General features: G+C 38.1%; 2 protein-coding genes across 2 annotated transcripts; both read right to left on the bottom strand.

The window, feature by feature from the left end:
• Positions 1-4,774: 4,774 nt before the first annotated feature.
• Positions 4,775-5,725, bottom strand: LOC308418048 (olfactory receptor 52N2-like; the record flags this gene model as incomplete). The annotated part of the gene is made up of 1 exon (XM_080913384.1): positions 4,775-5,725. One exon carries the CDS (start codon positions 5,723-5,725, stop codon positions 4,775-4,777), a length of 951 nt encoding a protein of 316 aa, XP_080769510.1.
• A 14,759-nt stretch (positions 5,726-20,484) lies between these two features.
• Positions 20,485-22,026, bottom strand: LOC308417726 (ubiquitin carboxyl-terminal hydrolase 17-like protein C; the record flags this gene model as incomplete). The annotated part of the gene is made up of 1 exon (XM_080913042.1): positions 20,485-22,026. The coding sequence occupies one exon, from the start codon at positions 22,024-22,026 to the stop codon at positions 20,485-20,487; it is 1,542 nt and encodes a 513-aa protein (XP_080769168.1).
• Positions 22,027-22,285: the final 259 nt, after the last annotated feature.

Here is a 22,285-nt window from a genome sequence, read left to right on the forward strand (position 1 = left end):
TACCTACAAACTATATAAATATGCCAATTCTTATGAAATAGAATAACATGGTTTCTGGTACATTCTAATCATTTAATGAATTATGATATTGTTTATGAGTTGTTAGTTTCAACTCAGATTAATTCTAAATATTAGTGTCTAGTGAAAAATCTTTCCTCGGTGGAGAATTAGTTTTCTATAGCTGAGTGTCCATTGGCTTCTCACAAGCATGCTAGTATAGGCCATATAGTTTCATTTTTATTTAAATATTTTTTCAGACAATATATTTTGGTCATATTCTTTCTGTCTTTCAAAAGAATAAAACAAAAATACAAAACTCATTAATTTAATAACAATAACAATAGGAAAACCAATTAGATAAAATATACCCAAACTAAAGATGCACAAACACACAAAGCTCATTTTTAGTTGGTCCACTCTTCCTGGGCATAGGATTGCCTTGGAATATGGTTGATATGCCCAGCAAGGCTCTACAGGAGAACTGGTTTTCAACTTCCCAACAGCTATCAATTGCAGCTCTTTTGGCTATGCTTGCAGTATTGTGTCTACTTCCCCTCCTCAGTACTTGGATCTTGTCTGGTTTGAATATGTGCAGGTCTTGTATGTGCTCTCACAGTCTCCGTTGTGTCTAGCATACACTGGTTCCTTGCATTCATTCACCTCCTCTGGCTCTTATACTCCTCCCCACCCCAGACTCTGCATAGATTGCTGAAACTTGATGGGAGACTGTTTTTCAATTTTATTGGATATTCTCTGTATTACATTCAAATGTTATACCTTTTGGCCCCCAGTACCCTCCTTCCTCTCCCTCAACTTGTTTCCATGAAGGTGCTCCCTCTCCCAATCACCCTCTTCACCTCAGTGCCTTGGCATTTCCCTACACCGGGAAAACACGCCTTCACTGGACCAAAGGTCTCTTCTCCCATTAATGCCAGACAATGCTATCTTCTTTTAAATATGCAACTGGAACCATGAGTCTCTCCATGTGTGATCAATGGTTGGTGTTTTATTCGATGGGAGTTCTGGAGGGTATGTTTGGTCGATAATGTCGTTTTTCTCATGAGGTTGCAAACCCTTTCAGCTCCTTCAATTCTTTCTTTAGGTCTTTTATTGGGGTTTCTGTGTTCAGTCTGATGGTTACCTGCAAGCATCCTCAGCTTTATTTGTATGACTCTGGCAGAGCCTCTGATGAGGCATCCATATCTGCTTCCTGCTAGTAAGCACTTCTTGGCATCAGCAATAATGTTTGGTTTTAGTGACTGTATATGAGGTGGATTGCTAGGTGAACCAGTCTCTGAATTATCTTTTCTTCAAGCTCTGCTCCTCTGTATTTCCTTCCATGAATGTTTTATTCTCCGTTCCAAGAAAGACTGAGGCATCCACATTTTGGCTTTCCTTCATTTTGAGCTTTATAAGATCTGTGAATTGTTTCTTGGCTATTCAGAGCTTTTGGGGGCTAGTATCTCCTTTTCAGTGAGTGCATACCATGTGTGTTCTTTTGTGACTGGGTTATCTCACTCAGGGTGATAGTTTCTAGTTCCATCCATTTGTCTAGAAAGTTCATAAAGTCACGGTTTCTAATATCAAATAAACATATATTTTTAAAATATACTATCTGGAAAACATGTTTTGGAATTATTGTAACTATTAAAACCTTTAAAATATTTGTATGTCTTTAAAGAAAGTAATTCCAGAGGAAAACATGGAAAGACTCCACATTCTCAAGGTTGCAGAGAGTATGGACAAGAACCTGTAAGAGTACTAGCTGAACACTGGAGTAGTGAGAATAAATAGAATAACTGGGTTTTTTGTTTGTTTGTTTGGTTGGTTGGTTTTCTTGTTTGTTTATTTAAAAAAAAACAGAAAAAGCTGAGGAGACAGAAAGATGAAGAAAGGACTCAAGGGTCAGAGGCTATGGTGAAGATCTGAGCCACCAAAAATTCTGACTACTGGGCAGTTGATTAGGATTAAATGTTTTCTCGTTTAACATCTCAAAAGTGAATGACACAGCTGGCTGTCTCTTGTGTTTTGTGGAAAACATACCCCAAGCCCTCCCTGACAGGCATTTTACTGCCTTCTTCAGCATGCCTTTGTTCTCCCTATTTTCTGAATAACTGAAAATGTTTTTTTATCTTTAACATTTAATACATCTCGCTTGTTTTCCTGTACTCCCTAAGTACTTACAGAGACTCAAGATTCATATCATAGCCATATTTCCTGTAAATTATTCACTCACTGTCCCCCAACAATTAACAATGAACACTCATTCAGTTTTAATTCAATCACCCTAAGGCATCTCTGTCTCTACTAGAAGAATTCAATACAGTTTTTGTAATACTGTACATGTTTCAGAAAGGATATAGAGCCAGGCATACCAAAGACATTTAAAAATGACTGTTCATTATAAAAGCTTCCTCTTGCAGCAGATGGGAACTAAGATAGAGAGAAACCCATAATTTGGCAATGCACAGAAAGAGAATGGATTTGGAGTATTCAGTCCTAAATGGAATGTGACTCCCACAAAAGCTGTCATACAAAGTTTAATGATTATGTTGTTTATAAAATATGCTTCTCTCTCGATTTGTTCCTATTGGTGATGGGTACATAAGCTTTTATGTTTTTTGCCCAAAAGGTGACCAACTTAAACATATCTATACTGACTAACATATTAACTAAAATATTCCAATGCCCCCAATATTGAAGTTTCATCCCAGAAGTATTAAGAAAACAAGCTACATGTAGTGGCAACTGCGTGTTTGTGCTCTTAGCACTGGAGAGGCAGAAACAGGAAGATTTCAGGGGCTTGCTGGACATCCAGCCTAGACAGGTTGATAAGTCTGGTCAGCAAGAGACCTTATCTCAGAAAATTAAAAAGGAAAGCAGATATAAAATATCTCCCAACACACAGTTCTAGATCTAAAATGGTATGGAAACTCATCACCACCTAAAAGAAGGCCACAGATGAAAAGGGAACCTATTTAGTTGATGATATGATGAGAGTCTTTGCTCTTAAAAACTAACTTATATTACACAGGGAAAGGCTGGACATTTTATAAAGTTGTCACATAATTAGCTGATTATGCCCAATATTTTAGTTTCTAGAGAAAAATTTTGAAACAGTTTTACTTTATAGCTCAAGGTAGTCAGAAATTCATTCTCTGTTCAGATTTACTTCAAACTCAGCATCAGCCTTCAAGTTCCAGACACCCATACAGAGCTCTTATATCTGTAGATATTAACTGCTCCAAATAATTGAAAGAATGTACAGGTTGGCAGCAGGCCTTCTTTCTATTGACTTAAATGCTCTAGGCTTATCTCAAATGCAGAATGATTACCTTCAAAACTTTCACGTCCTATGGGCACATAGGACCATTTTGCTTTCTTGTATACTCTTAGATAATAACCAACTTTCCTGAAAACACTAAGTGGGCCCCATGTATTCTTAAAAATAATTATTAGGTGCAATTATTTTTCACTTGGTGGAATATAAACTTGTCATTCACTGACAGAGACAGAACTTGTAGAAATACTAAGGTGAGTTTGTTGTCCTGTAAAACATCATTAGTAGAGCTTTATGGATGGCAGACAGATATAGAGGTACTGACTGTACTATGTATATTCTTTGTATTGTTGTTTTATTCTCTTTATCTCTGTATATCTACATACTGCACATTCACACAATTGATGAACTACCAGCAGGAGGCTGCTGGGAGAAGAGAAGAATTTTATTTCAGATGTGGCCCCAATAGTCTGTCTGTTTTCCAGTGTATGGCCCTATACCCATGTACATACTGGCAGCACAGAAGGGATTCAGTGACTTATTAAAAGTGTACGTGAAGTCTGGAGGTAAAGAAAAAGGCATAGAAGGAGTTGGAGAGGAGGGAAGAAGGTTGAGCTTGTTCAAAACACATATTTACATATATGATTTTCAAACCAAAAATAAAGCTGAAAATTATTGTGCTATGAACAAAAAAATGAAAAGTATCAGTTTAGAGAAAGTAATTTTGTATTTATTTAATTTGACTGTGTTACATATAGCTAATGTGATAGCACACAGGCAAGCTGAGAAACTCCAATAGGGTAATTTTAAGACACACAATTTTTACTGATGAATATTTTATATGTTATATTATTTAAAAATTCACAAAATTGCTAGAATTTCTAAAAACCTTGGGTTCTGTTTCCATATGTGACAATTATAATGAAAAATACATGTGGTATGGTTATTATATTTCCCAAAATATGCATGGTGTGGTTATTATATTTCCCAAAATATGCGTGGTGTGGTTATTATATTTCCTAAAATATGTGTGGTATGGTTATCATATTTTCCAAGAGGCAGGAATCTTGAAAGGACACTGGAACTCAGGAGAAACTTCCTGAGGAGATGTGCCTGCTTCCCTGCTAAGTTAGGACACTTTTTTTCATGTGCCTTTCCACTACTCTGACATCCTGAGGCTCTGTAAGACCTCATTTCTTACTGTACACTCCTCACATGCCTAAGAATATGTGCATGGATCAGCCATCGTTCACTTGAGGTCAGATATCTAACCTCTCCTGTTCTATATGCATTTCATGAACTCCAAGGCAGCTGTGCTAGACTCATAGTGTTTTTTATCTTAATAATTTTGTTTTTAATATTCTGTTGCTTTGTGCATCTGATGACAAAATATTCTCCTATAGCATCTACCTATTTCACAGTTCAAATTTTCATTACTTTCTCACTTAATAATTTTCTAGATATATATAATTTTTTGTTAGATTCATCTATCACTTAAACATCTTTTTGTCTAACAAACAGTTTGATCACTCCCTCACGAATCTGCTTGGTCTTTACTCCATATACAATTGGATTCAAGGTGGGAGGTATCAACAGATACAGGTTGGCTATAATAATGTGGATATGGTGGGGTATAGTGGTTTTCCCAAAGCGATGAGTGAAGAAGTTGAAGAAGGCTGGAACATAGGTAATAACAATAGCACATATGTGTGATGTGCAGGTACTGAAGGCTTTATGGCGAGCATCTGCAGAAGACAGCTTTACCACAGCATGAATAATCATGGCATAAGACATAAAGATACAGAACATATCAAAGCCCCCAATAAATACAGCAGCTATAAGCCCGTAGATAGCATTAATTCTAATATTGCCACAGGATAGTTTGGCCACAGCCATGTGGTCACAATAGGTATGGTGGATGAGATTTCCTCTACAGTATGGAAGACGCTTGATCAAGAAAGCAAAGGGGATCATGAGTAACACACTTCGAATGAGTGTTGCCAATCCAACCTTGGTAATCATAGTGTTGGTGAGGATGGTAGAATAGCGTAACGGATAGCATATAGCCACATAGCGGTCAAGAGCCATAAGCATGAGCACACCAGACTCCATGCCTGTCAGCATGTGGATGAAAAACATCTGTACCAGGCAGGCATTGAAATCAATCTCCTTGAGACTGAACCAAAAGATGCATAACATACTGGGGACAATTGTATTGCATCCAGAAATGTCTGTAGCAGACAACATGGCTAGAAAGTAGTACATGGGCCGATGTAGAGCCTCCTCATGGTTGATGAGGTAGATAAGTCCACAGTTACCTGTGACAGCAATGAGGTACATAAAGCAGAATGGCAGAGAGATCCAGATGTGTGCAGCTTCTAACCCAGGAATCCCATTGAGGATAAAGTATCTTGGTGTTAGGCTGGAGGTATTGACCCCAGGCATGGTGATCAGTAGAAAACAAGTTACACTCTATGCTGGTAATAGTGTCTTATACTGAAGACAAGAGTGTCAAGATTTTTTTCTAGACACAAGACATAAAAGTATTTTTTCAACAACATAAATAATAAAGAGGAAATGTATATTTTTGCATTCAGACTACATTGCTCTCTCCTCCTGGGAATTCCTAAGTTTGTTACTAAATTAATATTTCAAACTTGTGTCTGAACCCTAGGCTGGCTTGGCTTTATATTTTCAGCTCTGTTGACAGGTGCTAGCTCATATTCCAAGGCTGGTCACTAGTACTTGATTTATCTCTTTAATCAATTTCCAACTTGGGGACTTTGTTTAAATAACAATAAACTTGTAAAATCTTTACACCAGTGTATATAATGGGTTACAGGTATTAAATAATGTGAGCATTATACACTTTGCAAATCTGTTATGAGTTCGATATGATTAAATGCCTGTGTAAATTTAGGAAGTCTGCATTTTTCAAATCTGAGAAATCAAGTGCAGAAATGTAAATATGTTTTTGTAAATGGAATGACAAGAACAAACACAAAGTTACAATTTGAATAGCATGTTTGCACTATATTTTCCATAATTTCTTCTGTTTTCTTTCTAGTAAAGGTAAAGATTTTTATAATATCTGTATTTAAATAAATTTAGATATATATTATGCTGTCTATCAAACTATAAACTATGTTTGTCCTTTTGTCTTCTTGTCACCATTTCCAAGATAACCTTAGGCTCCTACATTCAGAAAAATACAGTTCTTATTACACTTTCCCCAGGGTTTAAGGAACACTTGCTTCCCATCTTTCTTTTCTACTTTAAGACCTAGCATGTGCATAAAACATTCCTAATGAAAATCATTAGACTCTAGTATCTTTCTTGGGTAAAGTGCATCTTTTAAACTTGGAGTATAACTCTCTTAGTTATTGCTTAGTTTACTTTATCAAGTTGAAGTATCAATTTTTATTAGATCTTTATTACAGTATTTGTATCTTCTTCAACGTTTCAATCTGCAAACATTACTTCCCCAATTTTCATAGCTTTTCTTACTTTTTCCATTCTGGTGTAACTAGATATTTCTCTCTTTATTTTTCAGCTTCATAGGGAAATTCAGAACACTTTGAAAGCATCAAATATACAATGATTTTAATATTAAATAAATTATAGAAAATTTAACACAACCTTAAATACTAAAACAAATGATATAGTACTATTCCAATAACTATTAATAGCTTTGTGATTTACTTTCTACAGGAGAAATGTAAATTAAATCATGCCTAACCATCCTTTACTACTTCCTACCTCTTTTCATCTTATTCAGGGCAAAATACAGCATTATTATATTTTCTTTAAAAATACTAAGCTAATAGGATGTGTTTACATCTCCAAAGGCTTCCAGCATTGTCCCAAATGAGACTACATCACTCCATCTATACCTATTGGAAGCTTCTCAAACTCAATAGACATGCACTTTGGACACATCCTGTTGTCATTTAAGCAGCTCACCTTGTTTTTGTGGAGACTGTGACATATGTCTTCAACAGTTCCAGCTGTTCGTTCAGAGTTAACACGAAGCCCTCCAACCTTCCAACTTAACATTGTGAATTTGAGATTTCCCATCCCTTCTGCAATATTGATGTTCCACTGCATATTCTAGCTCTTCCTGCAGCTTTTGCTGTTATGTGCTGTTAATCCCTGGACAGGAAATTTCTCTCTGTTTTTTATGCTGTCACATGTAGCCAGTGGGGAAATATATGACAGAAATAATACGTCGATAACTTCCAAGATCTCCTTTCAAATGGTTTTACTACTTTAAGATAAATATCTCAATGAATTGAAAAATATTAATTCATGTGAAAAATATCAAACCTGATTTCAAAAGTCAGCAGTCACCTGAAAGACATTGCTAAATAGAATTAGGAAGTATATATAGTAGATCCATATAGTTATTTGTGTGTGTGTGTATGTGTGTACATATAAATGTAACTCTGGTTCTAATATCCTGGCAGATAAAATATCCTAGGGAGACTGTAAAGTCACTGGAATTAAATATATTCCATTAAAAAGAAAGCAGCTGGTGTTGAGAATAGTCTTGTTGCTAAGTTGGGTTACATGAACATAGGGATACCTTACTCTCCCTGAATTAATGCATTTTTGGTTGATAAAAATTCTTATCACTTTCTAGGGAGCACTCATTCACCCGTGGACAGGGGAGGCCTTTTTCTTTAGTTATATAGAAATATTTACTTGTCAGTGTTAAAACTGTAATTCTTATTACAACAGTATGTTGGAATTTCCATCTCCTAGTACCCAAAGTGTACCTAGTTGTCACTCCTCCTCTCTATTTTCAAAGCCATTTAGAAATCAGTTTACTTCAGTAGTAATTCTACAAAGTAAAATAATGCTCTATAGTACATGTTCAACTATATATGACTCAAATACCTGTGTAGTAGTAGTGTATCCTATGCATTTACTTTCTCTGGACCATACAAATTCACCCCAGTGATACATGGTTTTAAAGCTCCATTCATGATGCTACCAATAAGAAAGAACTGGGCTATATTTAAATAATGAACCTATATAACAAGCTTAATATTTTCTCTTGAGACTTTTCAAGGAATGGACAAAATGATATGTTTCAGGCATCACAGGTACAGGTCCCACAGGTCTCTAAAGAAGGGGGTGCAAATTTAGCACTGTGAAAAACAAGATCTATATTTAGAACACAGTTGTAGCTTTCAAATTGTCCTAAGTTTTCCCCGGATGAACCACAGGATATTGGACATATTTTCTGTAACTCGGTGAATTGCCAATATGGAAATGTATTTATTCCCAAGGGCTGATCAAGTTCTGTTTCATAACTCTACCACATGTTATTGACATATCTCAAAGTGTATTAAAATAATTGGGAAAACAATTTCTGAGCCATATATGTCAAAATAGATAATAAAACTCATTAACATATATATTGGAAATTGCTTCAGTTTAAATATCATGTGGAGCACTGAACTGTAAAAATGCATTGAGTTTTCACCCTTGACCTTTCTTCTCTTCGTTGGTACAAACGTATCACATTTTAATATTCTGATACCCATACAATAACCCTTTGTCATGTTTAAGGTACTAAAAATTGAGCTTAAATTTTAACAGAAGTGACCACATTTCTGATCTGGAATCAGAGAACAGCACAAATACAGTTTGATATTAGCCTTAGGGTGAGTGGAAGTGTTTTGTCTATAAAATGTGAATATGATGAACCACAACCCAGTGTTATAGTGCAGGTTTCTTTTAGAATAAATACAATGGCTAGAGGCAAAAAGAACTGAGATTTGTCATACATACATGCACGCATTAGCACACACATGTGCCAGTAATGAGTAGGTCAGAGTAGGAGCTAGGGAAGCAATTCAGTTGGCACTTTTTGCCTTGCATGCACAAAGCCCAGAATTTGTAGTGCATGTCTATAGTCTCTATGCTCAGAACATGGATACAGGTGAATCAGAAGTTCAAGGTCACCCTCAGGTGCTCAGTGAGTTCAAGGTCAGCCTTGGATATGTGAGACTCTGTCTCTAATGGAACAAAAGCAAAACACAGCATGAGTTACAAATGTCAAACTATAAGTCATGGGTCTCAACCCACAGCACAGTGCAATAGAGTTTCAAAAAGTAGCAGTGATAAGTGATAAGCTAGAAGTAAATACTTCCCTCAAAGTAAGACTTTCTATGATGTTAGAAGCACTTGCTACACACTAACATGTCAATACTGACATAAAAAAACAGCAATGATCTAGTTCCTAGAAACTTCTAGAAACCTCAACCCAGAGAACACATCACTGCATTCTCACTTAACAGAATCCTCTTCTAGGTTTTGCTTTATTTTCCAAAGGAAATCAGCACATGCATATTTTATATGGTTACTATGTAATACTAAAGAACTGTGAAAAGTTAAATAAATATATGTGACTTACAATATGCTTATATATACAGACACTCATGTTCTTAAAAAGGTTGATGATGTCAGGAATTGGTGATTATATGGAGCACTTGGGATAGTCACACACAATTGATGAATCTGGGAATGGTAAAATTATATATTATGGTTTCAAGGGTATGGTATGGTGACATGCATACTGGAAAACACTGGTGCACATAAAACATGCATGAGTATTGTCTTTAAGGATTAGCATGTATTTTTTATAAAGAAATATCTGGGAGAAATACCTCTAATCCAAAACTTTACCAGCAACATAGCATTACGTCTAGGCTTTGGATTGACTACTTATGGAAATCACAAATCTGTGGATGCTATGAACATTTCTATAACATAATGGAGTAACAATGTATGCATACCTATAAAATTTTGTAAATAGTATGTCTCAATATCGCCTTTCCACCATTTTAATTACATATGACTGAAGTTGTTTTAAGAAGATCAGAAGGACAATCATGTTTTAAATAAAATGAAAAAAACAATTACATAGTTCCCACCAAAGATACAAACAAATAATATTAAAAATTTCAAAATATATAGGAAAAATAACTAACTGAACTGGAACAAAGAGAACAACTTTGGTCAATCATATTTCTTGGGTAGATGGTATAACACAGTGATAGAACATTAGTCCAGTTGAGAAAGCCTGTAAGTAAAATAATTAAATTACTGACAAATATTAATAAGAAAATATACATCTATACAAATCTAGAACAAGCATATACAGTGGCTAGTTCTTTGAAATAAATCTAGATTATCATAACATCAGTCGATTGCCCCACAAACAGGAATAATACAAAAGCCAGGATGTAGAATCTTTGAGAAGTTTTGTAATTCCCTGGACTTACAAGTGAGTTTAAGTTGTGATGTCTGGGCAGCAAATTGTCTCATACTGGAAGCCATATTATTTGTGAGCTCATTAAATAACCAACTAAGCCCTGGAATTGAGGTAATCATCTGGCCTTTTCCTACCACAACACTGACATTATTTATGGAGTACCAGATATGATGTTAATTCTTGTCGTCGAACTTTCTTTTGTTCCAGTGAGAGACAGCAAGAGTTAAGTAATTATCAATGAGTATCTCTGGATACCCTGGACTTGAATCATCAGAATTTCTTCCCTTGTGGTATGTGTACCTGGATGTGTGGATGTCAATTAGGCCAAGCAGCATGCCAAATACATCAGGTGTTTCAAAAAAGAGTCATATACATTGTTCTATCCATTGATGGTCATAAGGTCACAAGGTGCACACTATCAGTATGGGATAACTAATGCAGTAGGATGAGTGCTACTTAAGTCTGTGGATTGTCCCTGGAATAAAGTTGTGTGAAAAAAAATGGTCATTGTCATCATCATGCCACGGCACAGAAATAAAATTCCTAGAAAAACTTTCTTTCTAAAGGTGAAAATTTTATGAATACTAGTAGATAGTTATGAACACTGAGATAACTAGAATTGTCACTGATGGTGTCACTTTAGAAGATAGAATGATTGTTCTTCAGAGTGCATTTTTTGACATGTTTCAGTCTCTATAGTCTAGCTGAGGTCAGGTTACTTGTACAGAGATGTGAGTTTATCCATGGTAGGAGTTTTCAGTGATATAGTCAACTAGAACTGAATGTGACATGTTATAGTCATCTACTAAAAAAATTCAAAGGAGAATATACTTGTCACCTATGATTCTTTTATCTTAAAATGTGTCACTCCAAAAGTGTCCTTAAAGTGTATGCATTGAAGTAGCTTTTTTTATCATGTGTGGACTCATTCCCAATAACAGTGTCTGAAGAGTAAGGATGTCCTTTTTAGGAGATACTCACTGAGCCCTGCCAGTATATATTCCAACCTTTCTTAAGGAAGGGAGAGCTCTGAGGAAGAAATGTTTGCTTCTTGATGGGGAATGCCAAGAACACTGGCATAAACTTGGAGCTCCAGCAATTATGTAATAAAGATTATCCTCATGGGTTAATCTGCAACATGGCTATTCAATGGATTATGAAACTCAATACAGGTTCTGGCAGAGACTAGATAAGGGCTACTTTCTGGTAGTGATTGGTTGGTGTTACAACTGTTAGCTTGGTGTTAGATCCACTGTTGTGGACTCCTAACAGTGGAAGTGGGTGTGTATTTAATTCTTTTGTCTGCTCTTAGAACTCCTTTCCATCTATTGGGTTGATTTATCCACTCTTCAAAGGAGGGCTTTTGCCCTGTCTTTTTTTTTTTTTTTTTTTTTTTTTTTTCATGTTTAGGTATTACTTCATGGTAACCAGTCCTTTTCTGAAGGGAAATGAAGGGAAAGTAGATCTGAAGGAGAGAGAAGAGAGGAGAGAGGAGGGGCAATTAGAAGTGTAGAGGTCACAAAAACTATGAAATACCTTGGTGTGACTCTAACTGAACAAGTGAAGGACCTGTACGACAAGAACTTCAAACCTCTAAAGAAGGAAATCGAGGAAGATCTCAGAAAATGGAAAGATTTCCCATGCTCATGGATTGGAAGGATCAACATTTTAAAAATGTCCATCCTACCAAAAGCAATCTACAGATTCAATGCAATTCCCATCAAAATTCCAACTCAGTTCTTCACTGAGTTGGAAAGAGCAATATGCAATTTCATTTGGAATAACAAAAGACTTAGAATAGCAAAATCCATCCTCAACAACAAGGAAACATCTGCAGGAATCACTATCCCTGACCTCCAGTTATATTACAAGGTGATTGTGCTGAAAACTGCATTGTACTGGTACAGAAATAGCCACATGGATCAATGGAATAGAATAGAAGATCCAGAAATGAGCCCTCATGTATACAGTCACCTGATTTTTGACAAAGGAGCTGTAAACATTCAATGGAAAAAGGACAGCCTATTCAACAAATGGTGTTGGTCCAACTGGCACTCAGAATGCAGAAGAATGAAAATAGACCCTTTCTTATCTCCTTGTACAAAGCTCAAGTGCAAGTGGATCAAAGATCTCCACATTAAACCAGGTACACTGAAACTATTCGATGAGAAAGTAGGGAAAACTTTAGAACTCGTAGACACAGGAGAAAATTTCCTAAACAGAACACCAATAGCTCGAGCTCTAAGGTCAAAGATTGACAAATGGAACTTAATGAGATTGCAAAGTTTCTTTAAGGCTAAAGACACTATCATGAAAACAAAATGGCAGCCAACAGAGTGGGAAAAGATATTTACCAACCCCACACCAGATAGAGGCCTAATACCCAAGGTATACAAAGAACTCAAAAAGCTAGACACCAGAGAATCAAACAACCCTATTAAAAAATGGGGTACAGACTTAAACAAAAATTTCTTAGTTGAGGAATATCGAATGGCTGAGAAACATCTAAGGAAGAGCTCAACATCCTTAGCCATCAGGGAAATGCAAATCAAAACAACCCTGAGATTCCACCTCACACCAGTCAGATTCGCCAAGATCCAAAACTCAGATGACAACAGATGCTGGCGAGGATGTGGAGAAAGAGGTACACTTCTCCAAAGCTGGTGGGGTTGTAAACTGATACAACTATTCTGGAAATCAGTCTGGCAGTTCCTCAGAAAAATGGACATAGTAATACCTGAAGACCTAGCTATTCCACTTCTGGGCTCCAGAGATGCTCCAACATACAAGAAAGATACATGCACCACAATGTTCATTGCAGCTCTATTTATAATAGCCAGAAGCTGGAAAGAACCCAGATGTCCTTCAGTAGATGAATGGATACAAAAATTGTGTACATTTACACAATGGAGTACTATTCAGTTATCAGAAAAAATGGCTTAACGAAATTCTCAAGAAAATGAATGCACCTAGAGAATATCATCCTGAGTGAGATAACCCAGTCACAAAATAACAGACATAATATGCAGTCACTGATAATGGAATACTAACCCCAGAATGCTCTGAACATCCCAGAAACAACCTACAGACTGTGTGAAGTTCAAAAAAGAAAAAAAGAATATATTTTAATTAAAATAGAACTGTATCACATTCCCCTTTTCTTCTACACCCCCTCCCAGTTTCTCTCCTATCTCATCAAATTAATAACCTCTTTTCCTATATTATTGTTATGTATATACATGTGTATGTATATGTACCCACAAATACTTAATTACAACCTTATAAAAATATATTCATATACTTTTATGCAAAAATGCTTAAAAATCTGTACATTTATCTTTGTTTTTAAAATAAAGTTTAAAAAAAAAGAAAATACAGGTTCTGGCAGAGACTTGATGAGGTCTGCTTTTTGGTAGTGATTGGTTGGTGTTACAGCTGTTAGCTTGGCGATTTTATGGACTCCTAACAGTGCAATTGGTGTGTATTTAATTCTTTTGTCTGCTCTTGTAACTCCTTTCCATCTATTGGATTGCCTTATCCATTCTTCAAAGGAGGGATTTTGCCCTATCTTATTTTATTTTTTTTTGTTTGTTTTGTTTTTTTTTCATGTTTAGGTATTATTTCATGGTATCCAGTCCTTTTCTGAAGAGAAGTGTAGAAAAAGTAGATTGGAAGTAGAGAGAAGAGAGGAGAGAGGAGGGGAAATTAGAAGTGTAGAGGGTAGGGAAATTGTCAGAATATATTGTATAAAATAAAAATCTATTTTTAAGAAAAAAAAACTTGAACCTACAATGTGCTCTAAAAAATTATGTTTCAATAATATTTTACTAATAGAAAGAAGTCCTACCATTTGCCGTATTTGATCAAGCACATTAATGAAGTAACTATACCCTCAAAAAAAAAAAAAAAAAAATCTCTGATTCTCATATGCTCACAGTTTTATAGTTTATACTGTGGCTATGCCCACTAACCTGGTGCTATAAAAGCCCATCTCCTGCAAGTGTCTAATTGCCTCAAACAAAGTAGAAGTGGTATATGCAAAGCAACTCTTAAGTTGGATCTATATGGAGACAATTAACCTGGATGGACACTCATTTCCATTGTTGTCTCAAGCTTCTGTTTTCATTGTAATAGAAATATAAAAGCAAGTAAACTAAAGAAAGGATGTGTAAACCTACCACACAAGAGGTTCACTTCTGTCATAGACGGCTTCAGATGAAGGACTGTGGGACAAAACTCTGTTTTTGAACTAGACTTCAGGGTGTTGGAAAAAGTGCCCAGGGGTGTTGAGAGCTGTTTGTGCCACACCCAAAGATGGTGCCTGCTTCCCGCTGATGACTCAGCAAACAGAGCTGTTGCCCAGCCCGAGAGACATAGTGGGCATGTACCAGAGACACCACAGCCCGCATGCTAATGAGTTACTGGAGGGCACACCAATCAGGTAGAGACACTAGTCTTCTGGGCATATATAAGCAGTGCATTTTCCTTCCACGTGGTTCCCTGCTCACAGTACTGTACAATAAAGGTTGTTCACAGAAGAATCCTGCCGGTGGGACTTGGGGCACAAGACACAGGGGCAACCTTCCTGTCAGGAGGGCATTTTTGTCTTAAATAGATTGTCCAGTACATACTTGTTTCACCCTCCTTGTTTAATCATATAAGTTTTTATTATCTCTATACTCTACACTGTAGATCTTTACCACTTGGCCAAAGGGTTGCTAAAGCTTTGTAGTTTACACATACATGTTAACCACGGCAAAGGTATGTATTTTCAGATAAAACATGCTCATGTTTGTGATATACAAGAGTGGAGGGGGAAAGGGATGGGGGTTGCAGAGGGGAAGTTAAATTTCTCCCAAAATTTAACTCTACCATCCTTTCCAATACACAGTCAACAACAGAGGGAGAAATATTTATGTCTGTTCCAGGCCAGTCTGTTATAGGTAAACAGCTCCAGGCTAGGCAGGAACATTCAGTGAGACCCTGTTTGGGGAGGGCAGGCAGGAACAAGGAGAGTGAGGAGGTGTGGTGGCAGAGGATGTAAAGCTGGGTAAGGATGAGAGACAAAGAGAGGTGGAGAGGAATGTGAGGTGATGGAGATAAAGATGCAAGCAAAGAGGATGAAGAGAGGGATGGCAAAGGAAAGGCAGTGGAAGTGGCAGAGGGAAAGGGAAGTACAGGAGAGAGGGGCAGGGTGAGTGGGAAAATGATGTGCGTGTAGACAGAGGAGGGAAGGAAGGATGGGAGACATACTCTGTTTCTTTTTCAATAGTTGATGGTTCCTAAGTGTAAAGGTGTGATATAACAAACTGTGAGTTTTCATACAGGAATCTGCACAGATTTAGTAGAACCTGGGATGCATGGAAATCATGATTTTAGAAGGAAGGGATACCTAGAAAATTGTCAGGTCACAAATTGGACAACTTGAATGCTCAAAATTCACTTCCTTTCAAATTTCACTTTCTTTCCTGCCTCAAGTCCAAGGAGAGAAGTTAGGTATATAAATAAACCCCGCCTTTCCCTTTCTTTTGAGACATGATCTCTTGTAGTCCATATTGACCTTGATCTGTGTTCTGCTTGACTTGGCCTCCCCTCCAATCTGTTGGTTTTGATTTTATGAACCAAAAGAAAACAAAATAATCAGTTAAATTAAATTTAAGGACTGAATAAGATTGTGTGCCCCACTGATGTCTATTCTACTGTGACCCTGTTTCTATATCTTCTCAAAGAATATTTAACCCTGACACATAGGTACTTCAAACGGAATCACGGGGTGAATTTCTTACTTTAAGGGTGATTAGTCCTTTCAACCACTATAAATCAAAATATGGTACAAGAGGAAAGTGATTTCTAGAAAAGTATGTGGTCACTGCTTTAGTTGCTGCTCAATTTCTGTGAGGAGGATTACAACTCTGAGTCTGGTTTGGGCTATTGGAACCTGCAAGCCCTCCCCCAGTGACACACTTTTTCCAAAAAGACCAGAGCTTCTAATCCTGTGTAAGTAGTGCCACTCCCTGATGCCTATGCCTTCATATATCTTAGACTAGGAGTGCCACCGTTATACAAACCCACACAGTAATGAACTGGCCAATATGAGGAGAACAACACAGGAGGTGGAAGACTTGAAAAGGACTGGAAATTACAAAAACCAATATTCGTGTTCAAAATGATCAAAGCAGGAATGTATACGTAGTAGAAAATACTGATATGACCAGAGATCATTATGAAGTGCGGTCTCAAAACCTGAGCCTGGCTTGTTCTGTGAGTAAGTTAAGGTTTTTGTAATATAAACAGACACCATAACCAAGGAAATTCTTATAACGACAACAATTAATTGAGACTGGCTTACAGATTCAGAGGTTCAGTCCATCATTATTAAGGTGGGAATGTGGCAGCATCCAGGCAGGCATGGTACAGGAGGAGATGAGAGTTCTACATTGTCATCTGAAGGATCCTAGCAGAATACTGGCTTCTTGGTAGCTAAAATAAAGGTCTTAAAGCCCCTCCTCACACACAGTGACACACTTACTAAAACAAGGCCCCACTTACTCTAACAGGGGCATACCTTCTAATAGTGCCACTCCTTGTTCCAAGCATATACACACCATCATAATCTATTCTGTCTCTCATAGGCTTTTTCAAACATATGAGTCTATGGAGACCATTCATAAACATAGCATAATGCAAAGTACATTTAGTCCATCTTCAATCCTGCAATAGTCTATAGCAGTCTCATTAATGTTAAAAGTCTCTTTTGTGCTCATTCAGTCACTTAATTGTAATCTTCAAAGCAAGTCAGGAAACCAACTGGGCAAACTCCAAACTCCGAATTTATATATCTGATGTCAAAGTGGTCTGCAGATGCCACCTCTTTTTTTCATATTTGTTGACTGTAACAACCTTCTTTCTCCTGGGCTGGCTCCAAACCATGTTAGCATCATTCCTTAGAAGACATTCCATTATTCCACTGTAACTGAGCTGCACATTACCAAATGGTCTTCCATGGCTTCTCACAGTTCCAAGACTCAGCCTGACCCCTTCATGTCTTCAAAATGAGAACCACCTGGGTGTCTCTTACACATTACTAAGTACACCTGCAGCAGTAGTTACAACCTTGGCTACCACTGGAATGTAGCTTCTTTGCGCTCTCAGAGAAAACTTCCCAGAAGATATCACTTCAAGTATGCTGGTCTCTTCTTAATTACCACTAATTTCTTAGTTCCAGCTAATCAGCACCAATTGTCCCAATAGTGCATTTTGTTTTTCATGTTAAAGCCAGAGCCTTCTCACCAGGCCCGTGTCCCTAGATCTCCAAATCATTTGTTTCTGAGAAAACCTTCTTTTTAATTTTTTTTTACTTTAATGTAAATTTATTTTATTTTTCTTACAACATTATTTTAAAAAGAGATAAATTTACAGATTTTTAAAACCATTTTGGCATAAAACTATATTAATATATTTTTGTCAGTAATTGATTTTTTGAAGGTTAGTTAGTATGCATTGAAATCTTACTATTTACAATGAGCATAAACTACATATAAAATAAAACGTACCATGGAAATAGTCAAAGTTTTCTTGGTGTGTATAGATTAAACATAATAAAATTTAAATACCAAAAATTGCCACAAGGCTATCATGTTAGCTCTTGAGTTATTAATGATTTAAGTCCTAGGTTTATCCCACTCTGAGAGGGTGCTATACACTTGTTGATGCTGTTTGTTTGTTTGTTCTTTTTTTTTTTTTTCCTATGAACGACTGAGGCTTTGACTTTTTGGTCTTTCTTTTTTTGAGCTTCATATGATCTGTGAGGTGAAGAAACTGACCTAAAATTGAACTGGAGTTAACTAATAGGCCAGTACTTAGCACTAGTTACCAGGTTATCTCCAAATAAGAACTAGGTTTAGCACTAGTTTCCGGGTTATACCCCAACAAATCTGCATCCCATTGGTAAAAATCTAGCCCCTGGCTCTTGTCTTTTTAACAACCACCAAGAAACAAACAAACAATGAACATAAAAACAATAAAAACAAAAACCAGAAGTTGAGTTTATGATTTGGCTCTCAACACAAGAAAACTGTTAAAGTCCATATTATCTCACGATAAAATGTGTGAAAAGATAGATTCCCTGTTCTTGTCTCTAATAATATAGGCCTGAAATTAAGGTCGGGGCTGACCCCTCCTGTTCTCTAGTGGGAGACATGGTGGTATAGCTCAAGATCTATATTGAATAACGAAACTCCAATGCAATTGCATTAGAATCATCACTTTGGTGGTCTTTTGAAGGTTGACAAGCCTCTTTTTGCAACCATATGGTCCCCAATGACCTTTAAATTTGTTTCATACAGTGATGGCTTCAAATCATGAACATAAACTTGGTTTCATTTCTTCAATGAAACACACAAACTCACACAGAAACACACACAAACACACACAAACACATACACTAACCACAAGGAAAATAACCAACATTGGAACAAAATTTGCTTAAATTTGTATCTTTTAAGAAGCAGGTCTAGGTCCTCAAACACCAAACTAGAGATTCTGAAACCAGTAACCCATGTGAGCTCAGTAAGCATTATTCATTCATCAACTCTGTATATCGTTCAGAGTGGTGCTCCCTCTTCCTCTAGGAAAGGGCAACATTGTCATCCCATTAGCAGAATTTGTGATGCCAGGTCCATAGCAGGGTCAAGAAGTACTTGGGGCCCTTGTGATCAAAAGGCACACTGAGGCAGATGGAGTTTTGGCAGAGATTAGAGCTCAGACAGTTGGCAGTCAGTGCCTCTGCAGTTGTACCTCAGCCTTTTCCATTAGTCTTTGATGAACAACTAATTTACTGGTGCCACAGGTGAGGATAGTTGACCTTTCTCCTTCAGTCTCACACCCAGAACCTTGGAAGGAGTCTAGCAGTCAGGATTACAGAGGAGCCAATGACCTCACAGCAAACATAGGTGAGGTATAACGTCCTGGGACCAAAGAATTCTCATTTCAAATCTTATGGATTTTAATTTCTGGGAGCTCTGGGGTAGGGGTGGAGTTAGGTTGTTGATATTTTTGTTTTTTCTATGGGGTTGTCAACACCATGGACTCTCTCATTATTTTTTTCTAGCTTTTCTACTTAGGTCCCTGTGCTCACTGTTGGGAAAAGTCAGGGTGATGGGTTGCAACTGGCTAGGAGGGAGTATGAGCCTCTTCACTGAAGAAGGGACTGGGGTGTGGGACTGTGGGGAAGAGGATAACATTTGAAATGTAAAAACATGATCTATCCAATATAAAAACCAAGACCCAACAACCAAAAATAAATAAAGAAACAAACAAAATACCCAAAAATACTTGTATGTGATGACCTCCAAGTCCAGTGTCCCTCAGAGGTTCAGAACACTCTTCCAAGTGACAAATATTTTGATTTATATTTATCCTAAAAATTCATACTACAAACATAATGAAGATGACAAAGACTGTTAAGGAACAAATTTTATTCAGTCAAAGAACAACAGATCACATACATAGAAAAGGAACACCATTACAGTGTGTACTTGGCATTGTCCAGAAAAGAAGTTATAAGAGTCAGTCTGTCCAGCAACTTGTTGGCTGAGTGAAAATTCCAAACATGGAGAGGTCCAGGTCGAGAGATTTAGTCTCAGTACAGCACACATTCCATGTGTTGCAGGATCTGGTATGATAACCTCCCCCAGGAATCCAGCTTTTGTGAAATTAAGCTGAACCAACACCCTGAGCAATTGTTTTCCAAATCCAAAAGATCACTCTTAGAGAGTCAACAAGACAGGCAAGGGCAGAGGAAAGGAGGACCCCACCTGAAGGGTTTTTTCCTGCCTGGAACATCGGTCCAAATCTCTTGTTCCTGGTGGACTCGGGTGTCAGTGTTCCCACAGTATCCTAGTAAGCGAGCAGCTGAGCGCTAGTAAATCAGCAGAAGCCTCTGCCCCTGCTTCATCTTGTTCTTCCTCTTCTTCGATCTTTTCCTACCTCCCTGACTACAGAGTTGCCCAGTGTTCATGGGAATCTGAGCAGTGAGGAGCCTGTCAGGATTGTTCCAGGGTTGATTCTCCTTGTCTGCAGCATTCCTGCCCCAGTTTCCTGTGTAACCGGGCTGGTGAATCATGGTCGCAGTGAATGTCTGATCTCGGTCTGTGTTTCTGAGGTTCTGCATAACTTCTAGGCGGTTTTGTTTCTTAAGCACTTTGCCTTCCCCTAAGGAGGTTTCTTTGGCTGCAGTATTCTCCCTGTTCTCTTGGTGCTTTGCTCCAGCTTCAGGGCAAGTGCTTCTCTTGTGCTGTTTCTTACTGAATTTCTTCAAGGGATATTCGGGGCCAAGAACCTCATGTACTCTGCCCTCCTGCATGTCGACACTGAAGTTTTTGATGTCAGTCTGCTGGACATAGAAGAGCACATAGGCAGGCTCACTCAGGACAGAAGTGGCATCACACCTGGTGACCTGAGAGTCATCCATCTTATACCAGTGCCCATCACCGGCTTTGACACGACAGAAATAATGTCCACTGAGACAAGTCGAACCATCATGGACCAGGACCGCAGAGAGGGCATAAAGCAAAGATCGTCCAGCAGGCTGAGACAGGTATGGCTGCAGGTCAAGGAACTCCGGGTAGCTTACTTTGCTGTTCAACTTGTTTCCCAGAAAACCCGAGAAGCGATTTAAAACTAGCAGGAGAACTTTTGAGGCACGATGAATCTTCAGGGTCTTGGAAGCTGGCCTCTTCTCTCGACACCTTTCACAGTAGTAGGCGTTGTTCCCACGCATCTCTTCTACCTCCACTAAGTCTTCCAAGGCCTGCTCCACACTCTGAGCCGAGCTGATATCCAGGAAGATATCCAGGAAGAGATCATAGGAGTATGAGGAGACCTGGCAGTGGAGACACTTCATCTGAGACCTCCAGCAGCCTCCAAAGATGTCATGAATCGGGGAGCTGTCCTGAGCAGGGACTTCTGCCTGGTCGTCTGCCCGAAGACAGGCTTCGTGCATGGTATTCAAGGTGAACATCAGAAACTCATGGGCATCTTCCTGCTGGTACTTGTGGAAGGAAGAGGTCAATATCTGGGAGGGCTTAATGACGTCCCCCGAGTGGGAGTGGAGGAGACTCTGGGTCACATGAGCCTCCATAGAACACATCTTACAGTCTTCCGGGAAACAACAGCTCTGAGAGTGCTCTTGGGACAGCATGTAGTCAGCAAGAGGTGGCATGTGTGTCAAACACTGCAGGGCCGCATTCAAGTAGCAGCTGTTGCCTGTGTTCTGGAGCCCGGCTCCTGGTCTTTGTAGCCTCTCCCAAGTCATACTGGGCATGCCATTGGCAGACATCTCCTCCACTGACGGAGCTTCACCCAGAGGCAGTTCTAGGACAGTAGGAAACCACAGGGCTGGATGTGCTACAGGACCAGAACACAAAAAGTCTTTAGAGTGAACAGATTTCATAGAAGACATGTCCCAGGCTAAATCTTTTAAGATCAGACTCCATTTTGGAGAACATGAACTGCCTTTGAACTCAGGAATACAACAGCTCAGCACTTATGGCACTTATCCTTACTTTCCAAGTTTCACCCTCAACAAAACCTGAGCCAGAATCCAGTCTCCACCTTAGGCCACCAATAAGAGAAGTGTCTCCAAGTTATTAGCCCAACATATCTGCACCACCAGGTTACAAGTCCACCCCGTCACTATCAACTTCCTAATTCGTTGGAAG

Source organism: Micromys minutus, assembly GCF_963924665.1.
Source record: "Micromys minutus genome assembly, chromosome: 2".
NCBI lineage: Eukaryota > Metazoa > Chordata > Mammalia > Rodentia > Muridae > Micromys > Micromys minutus.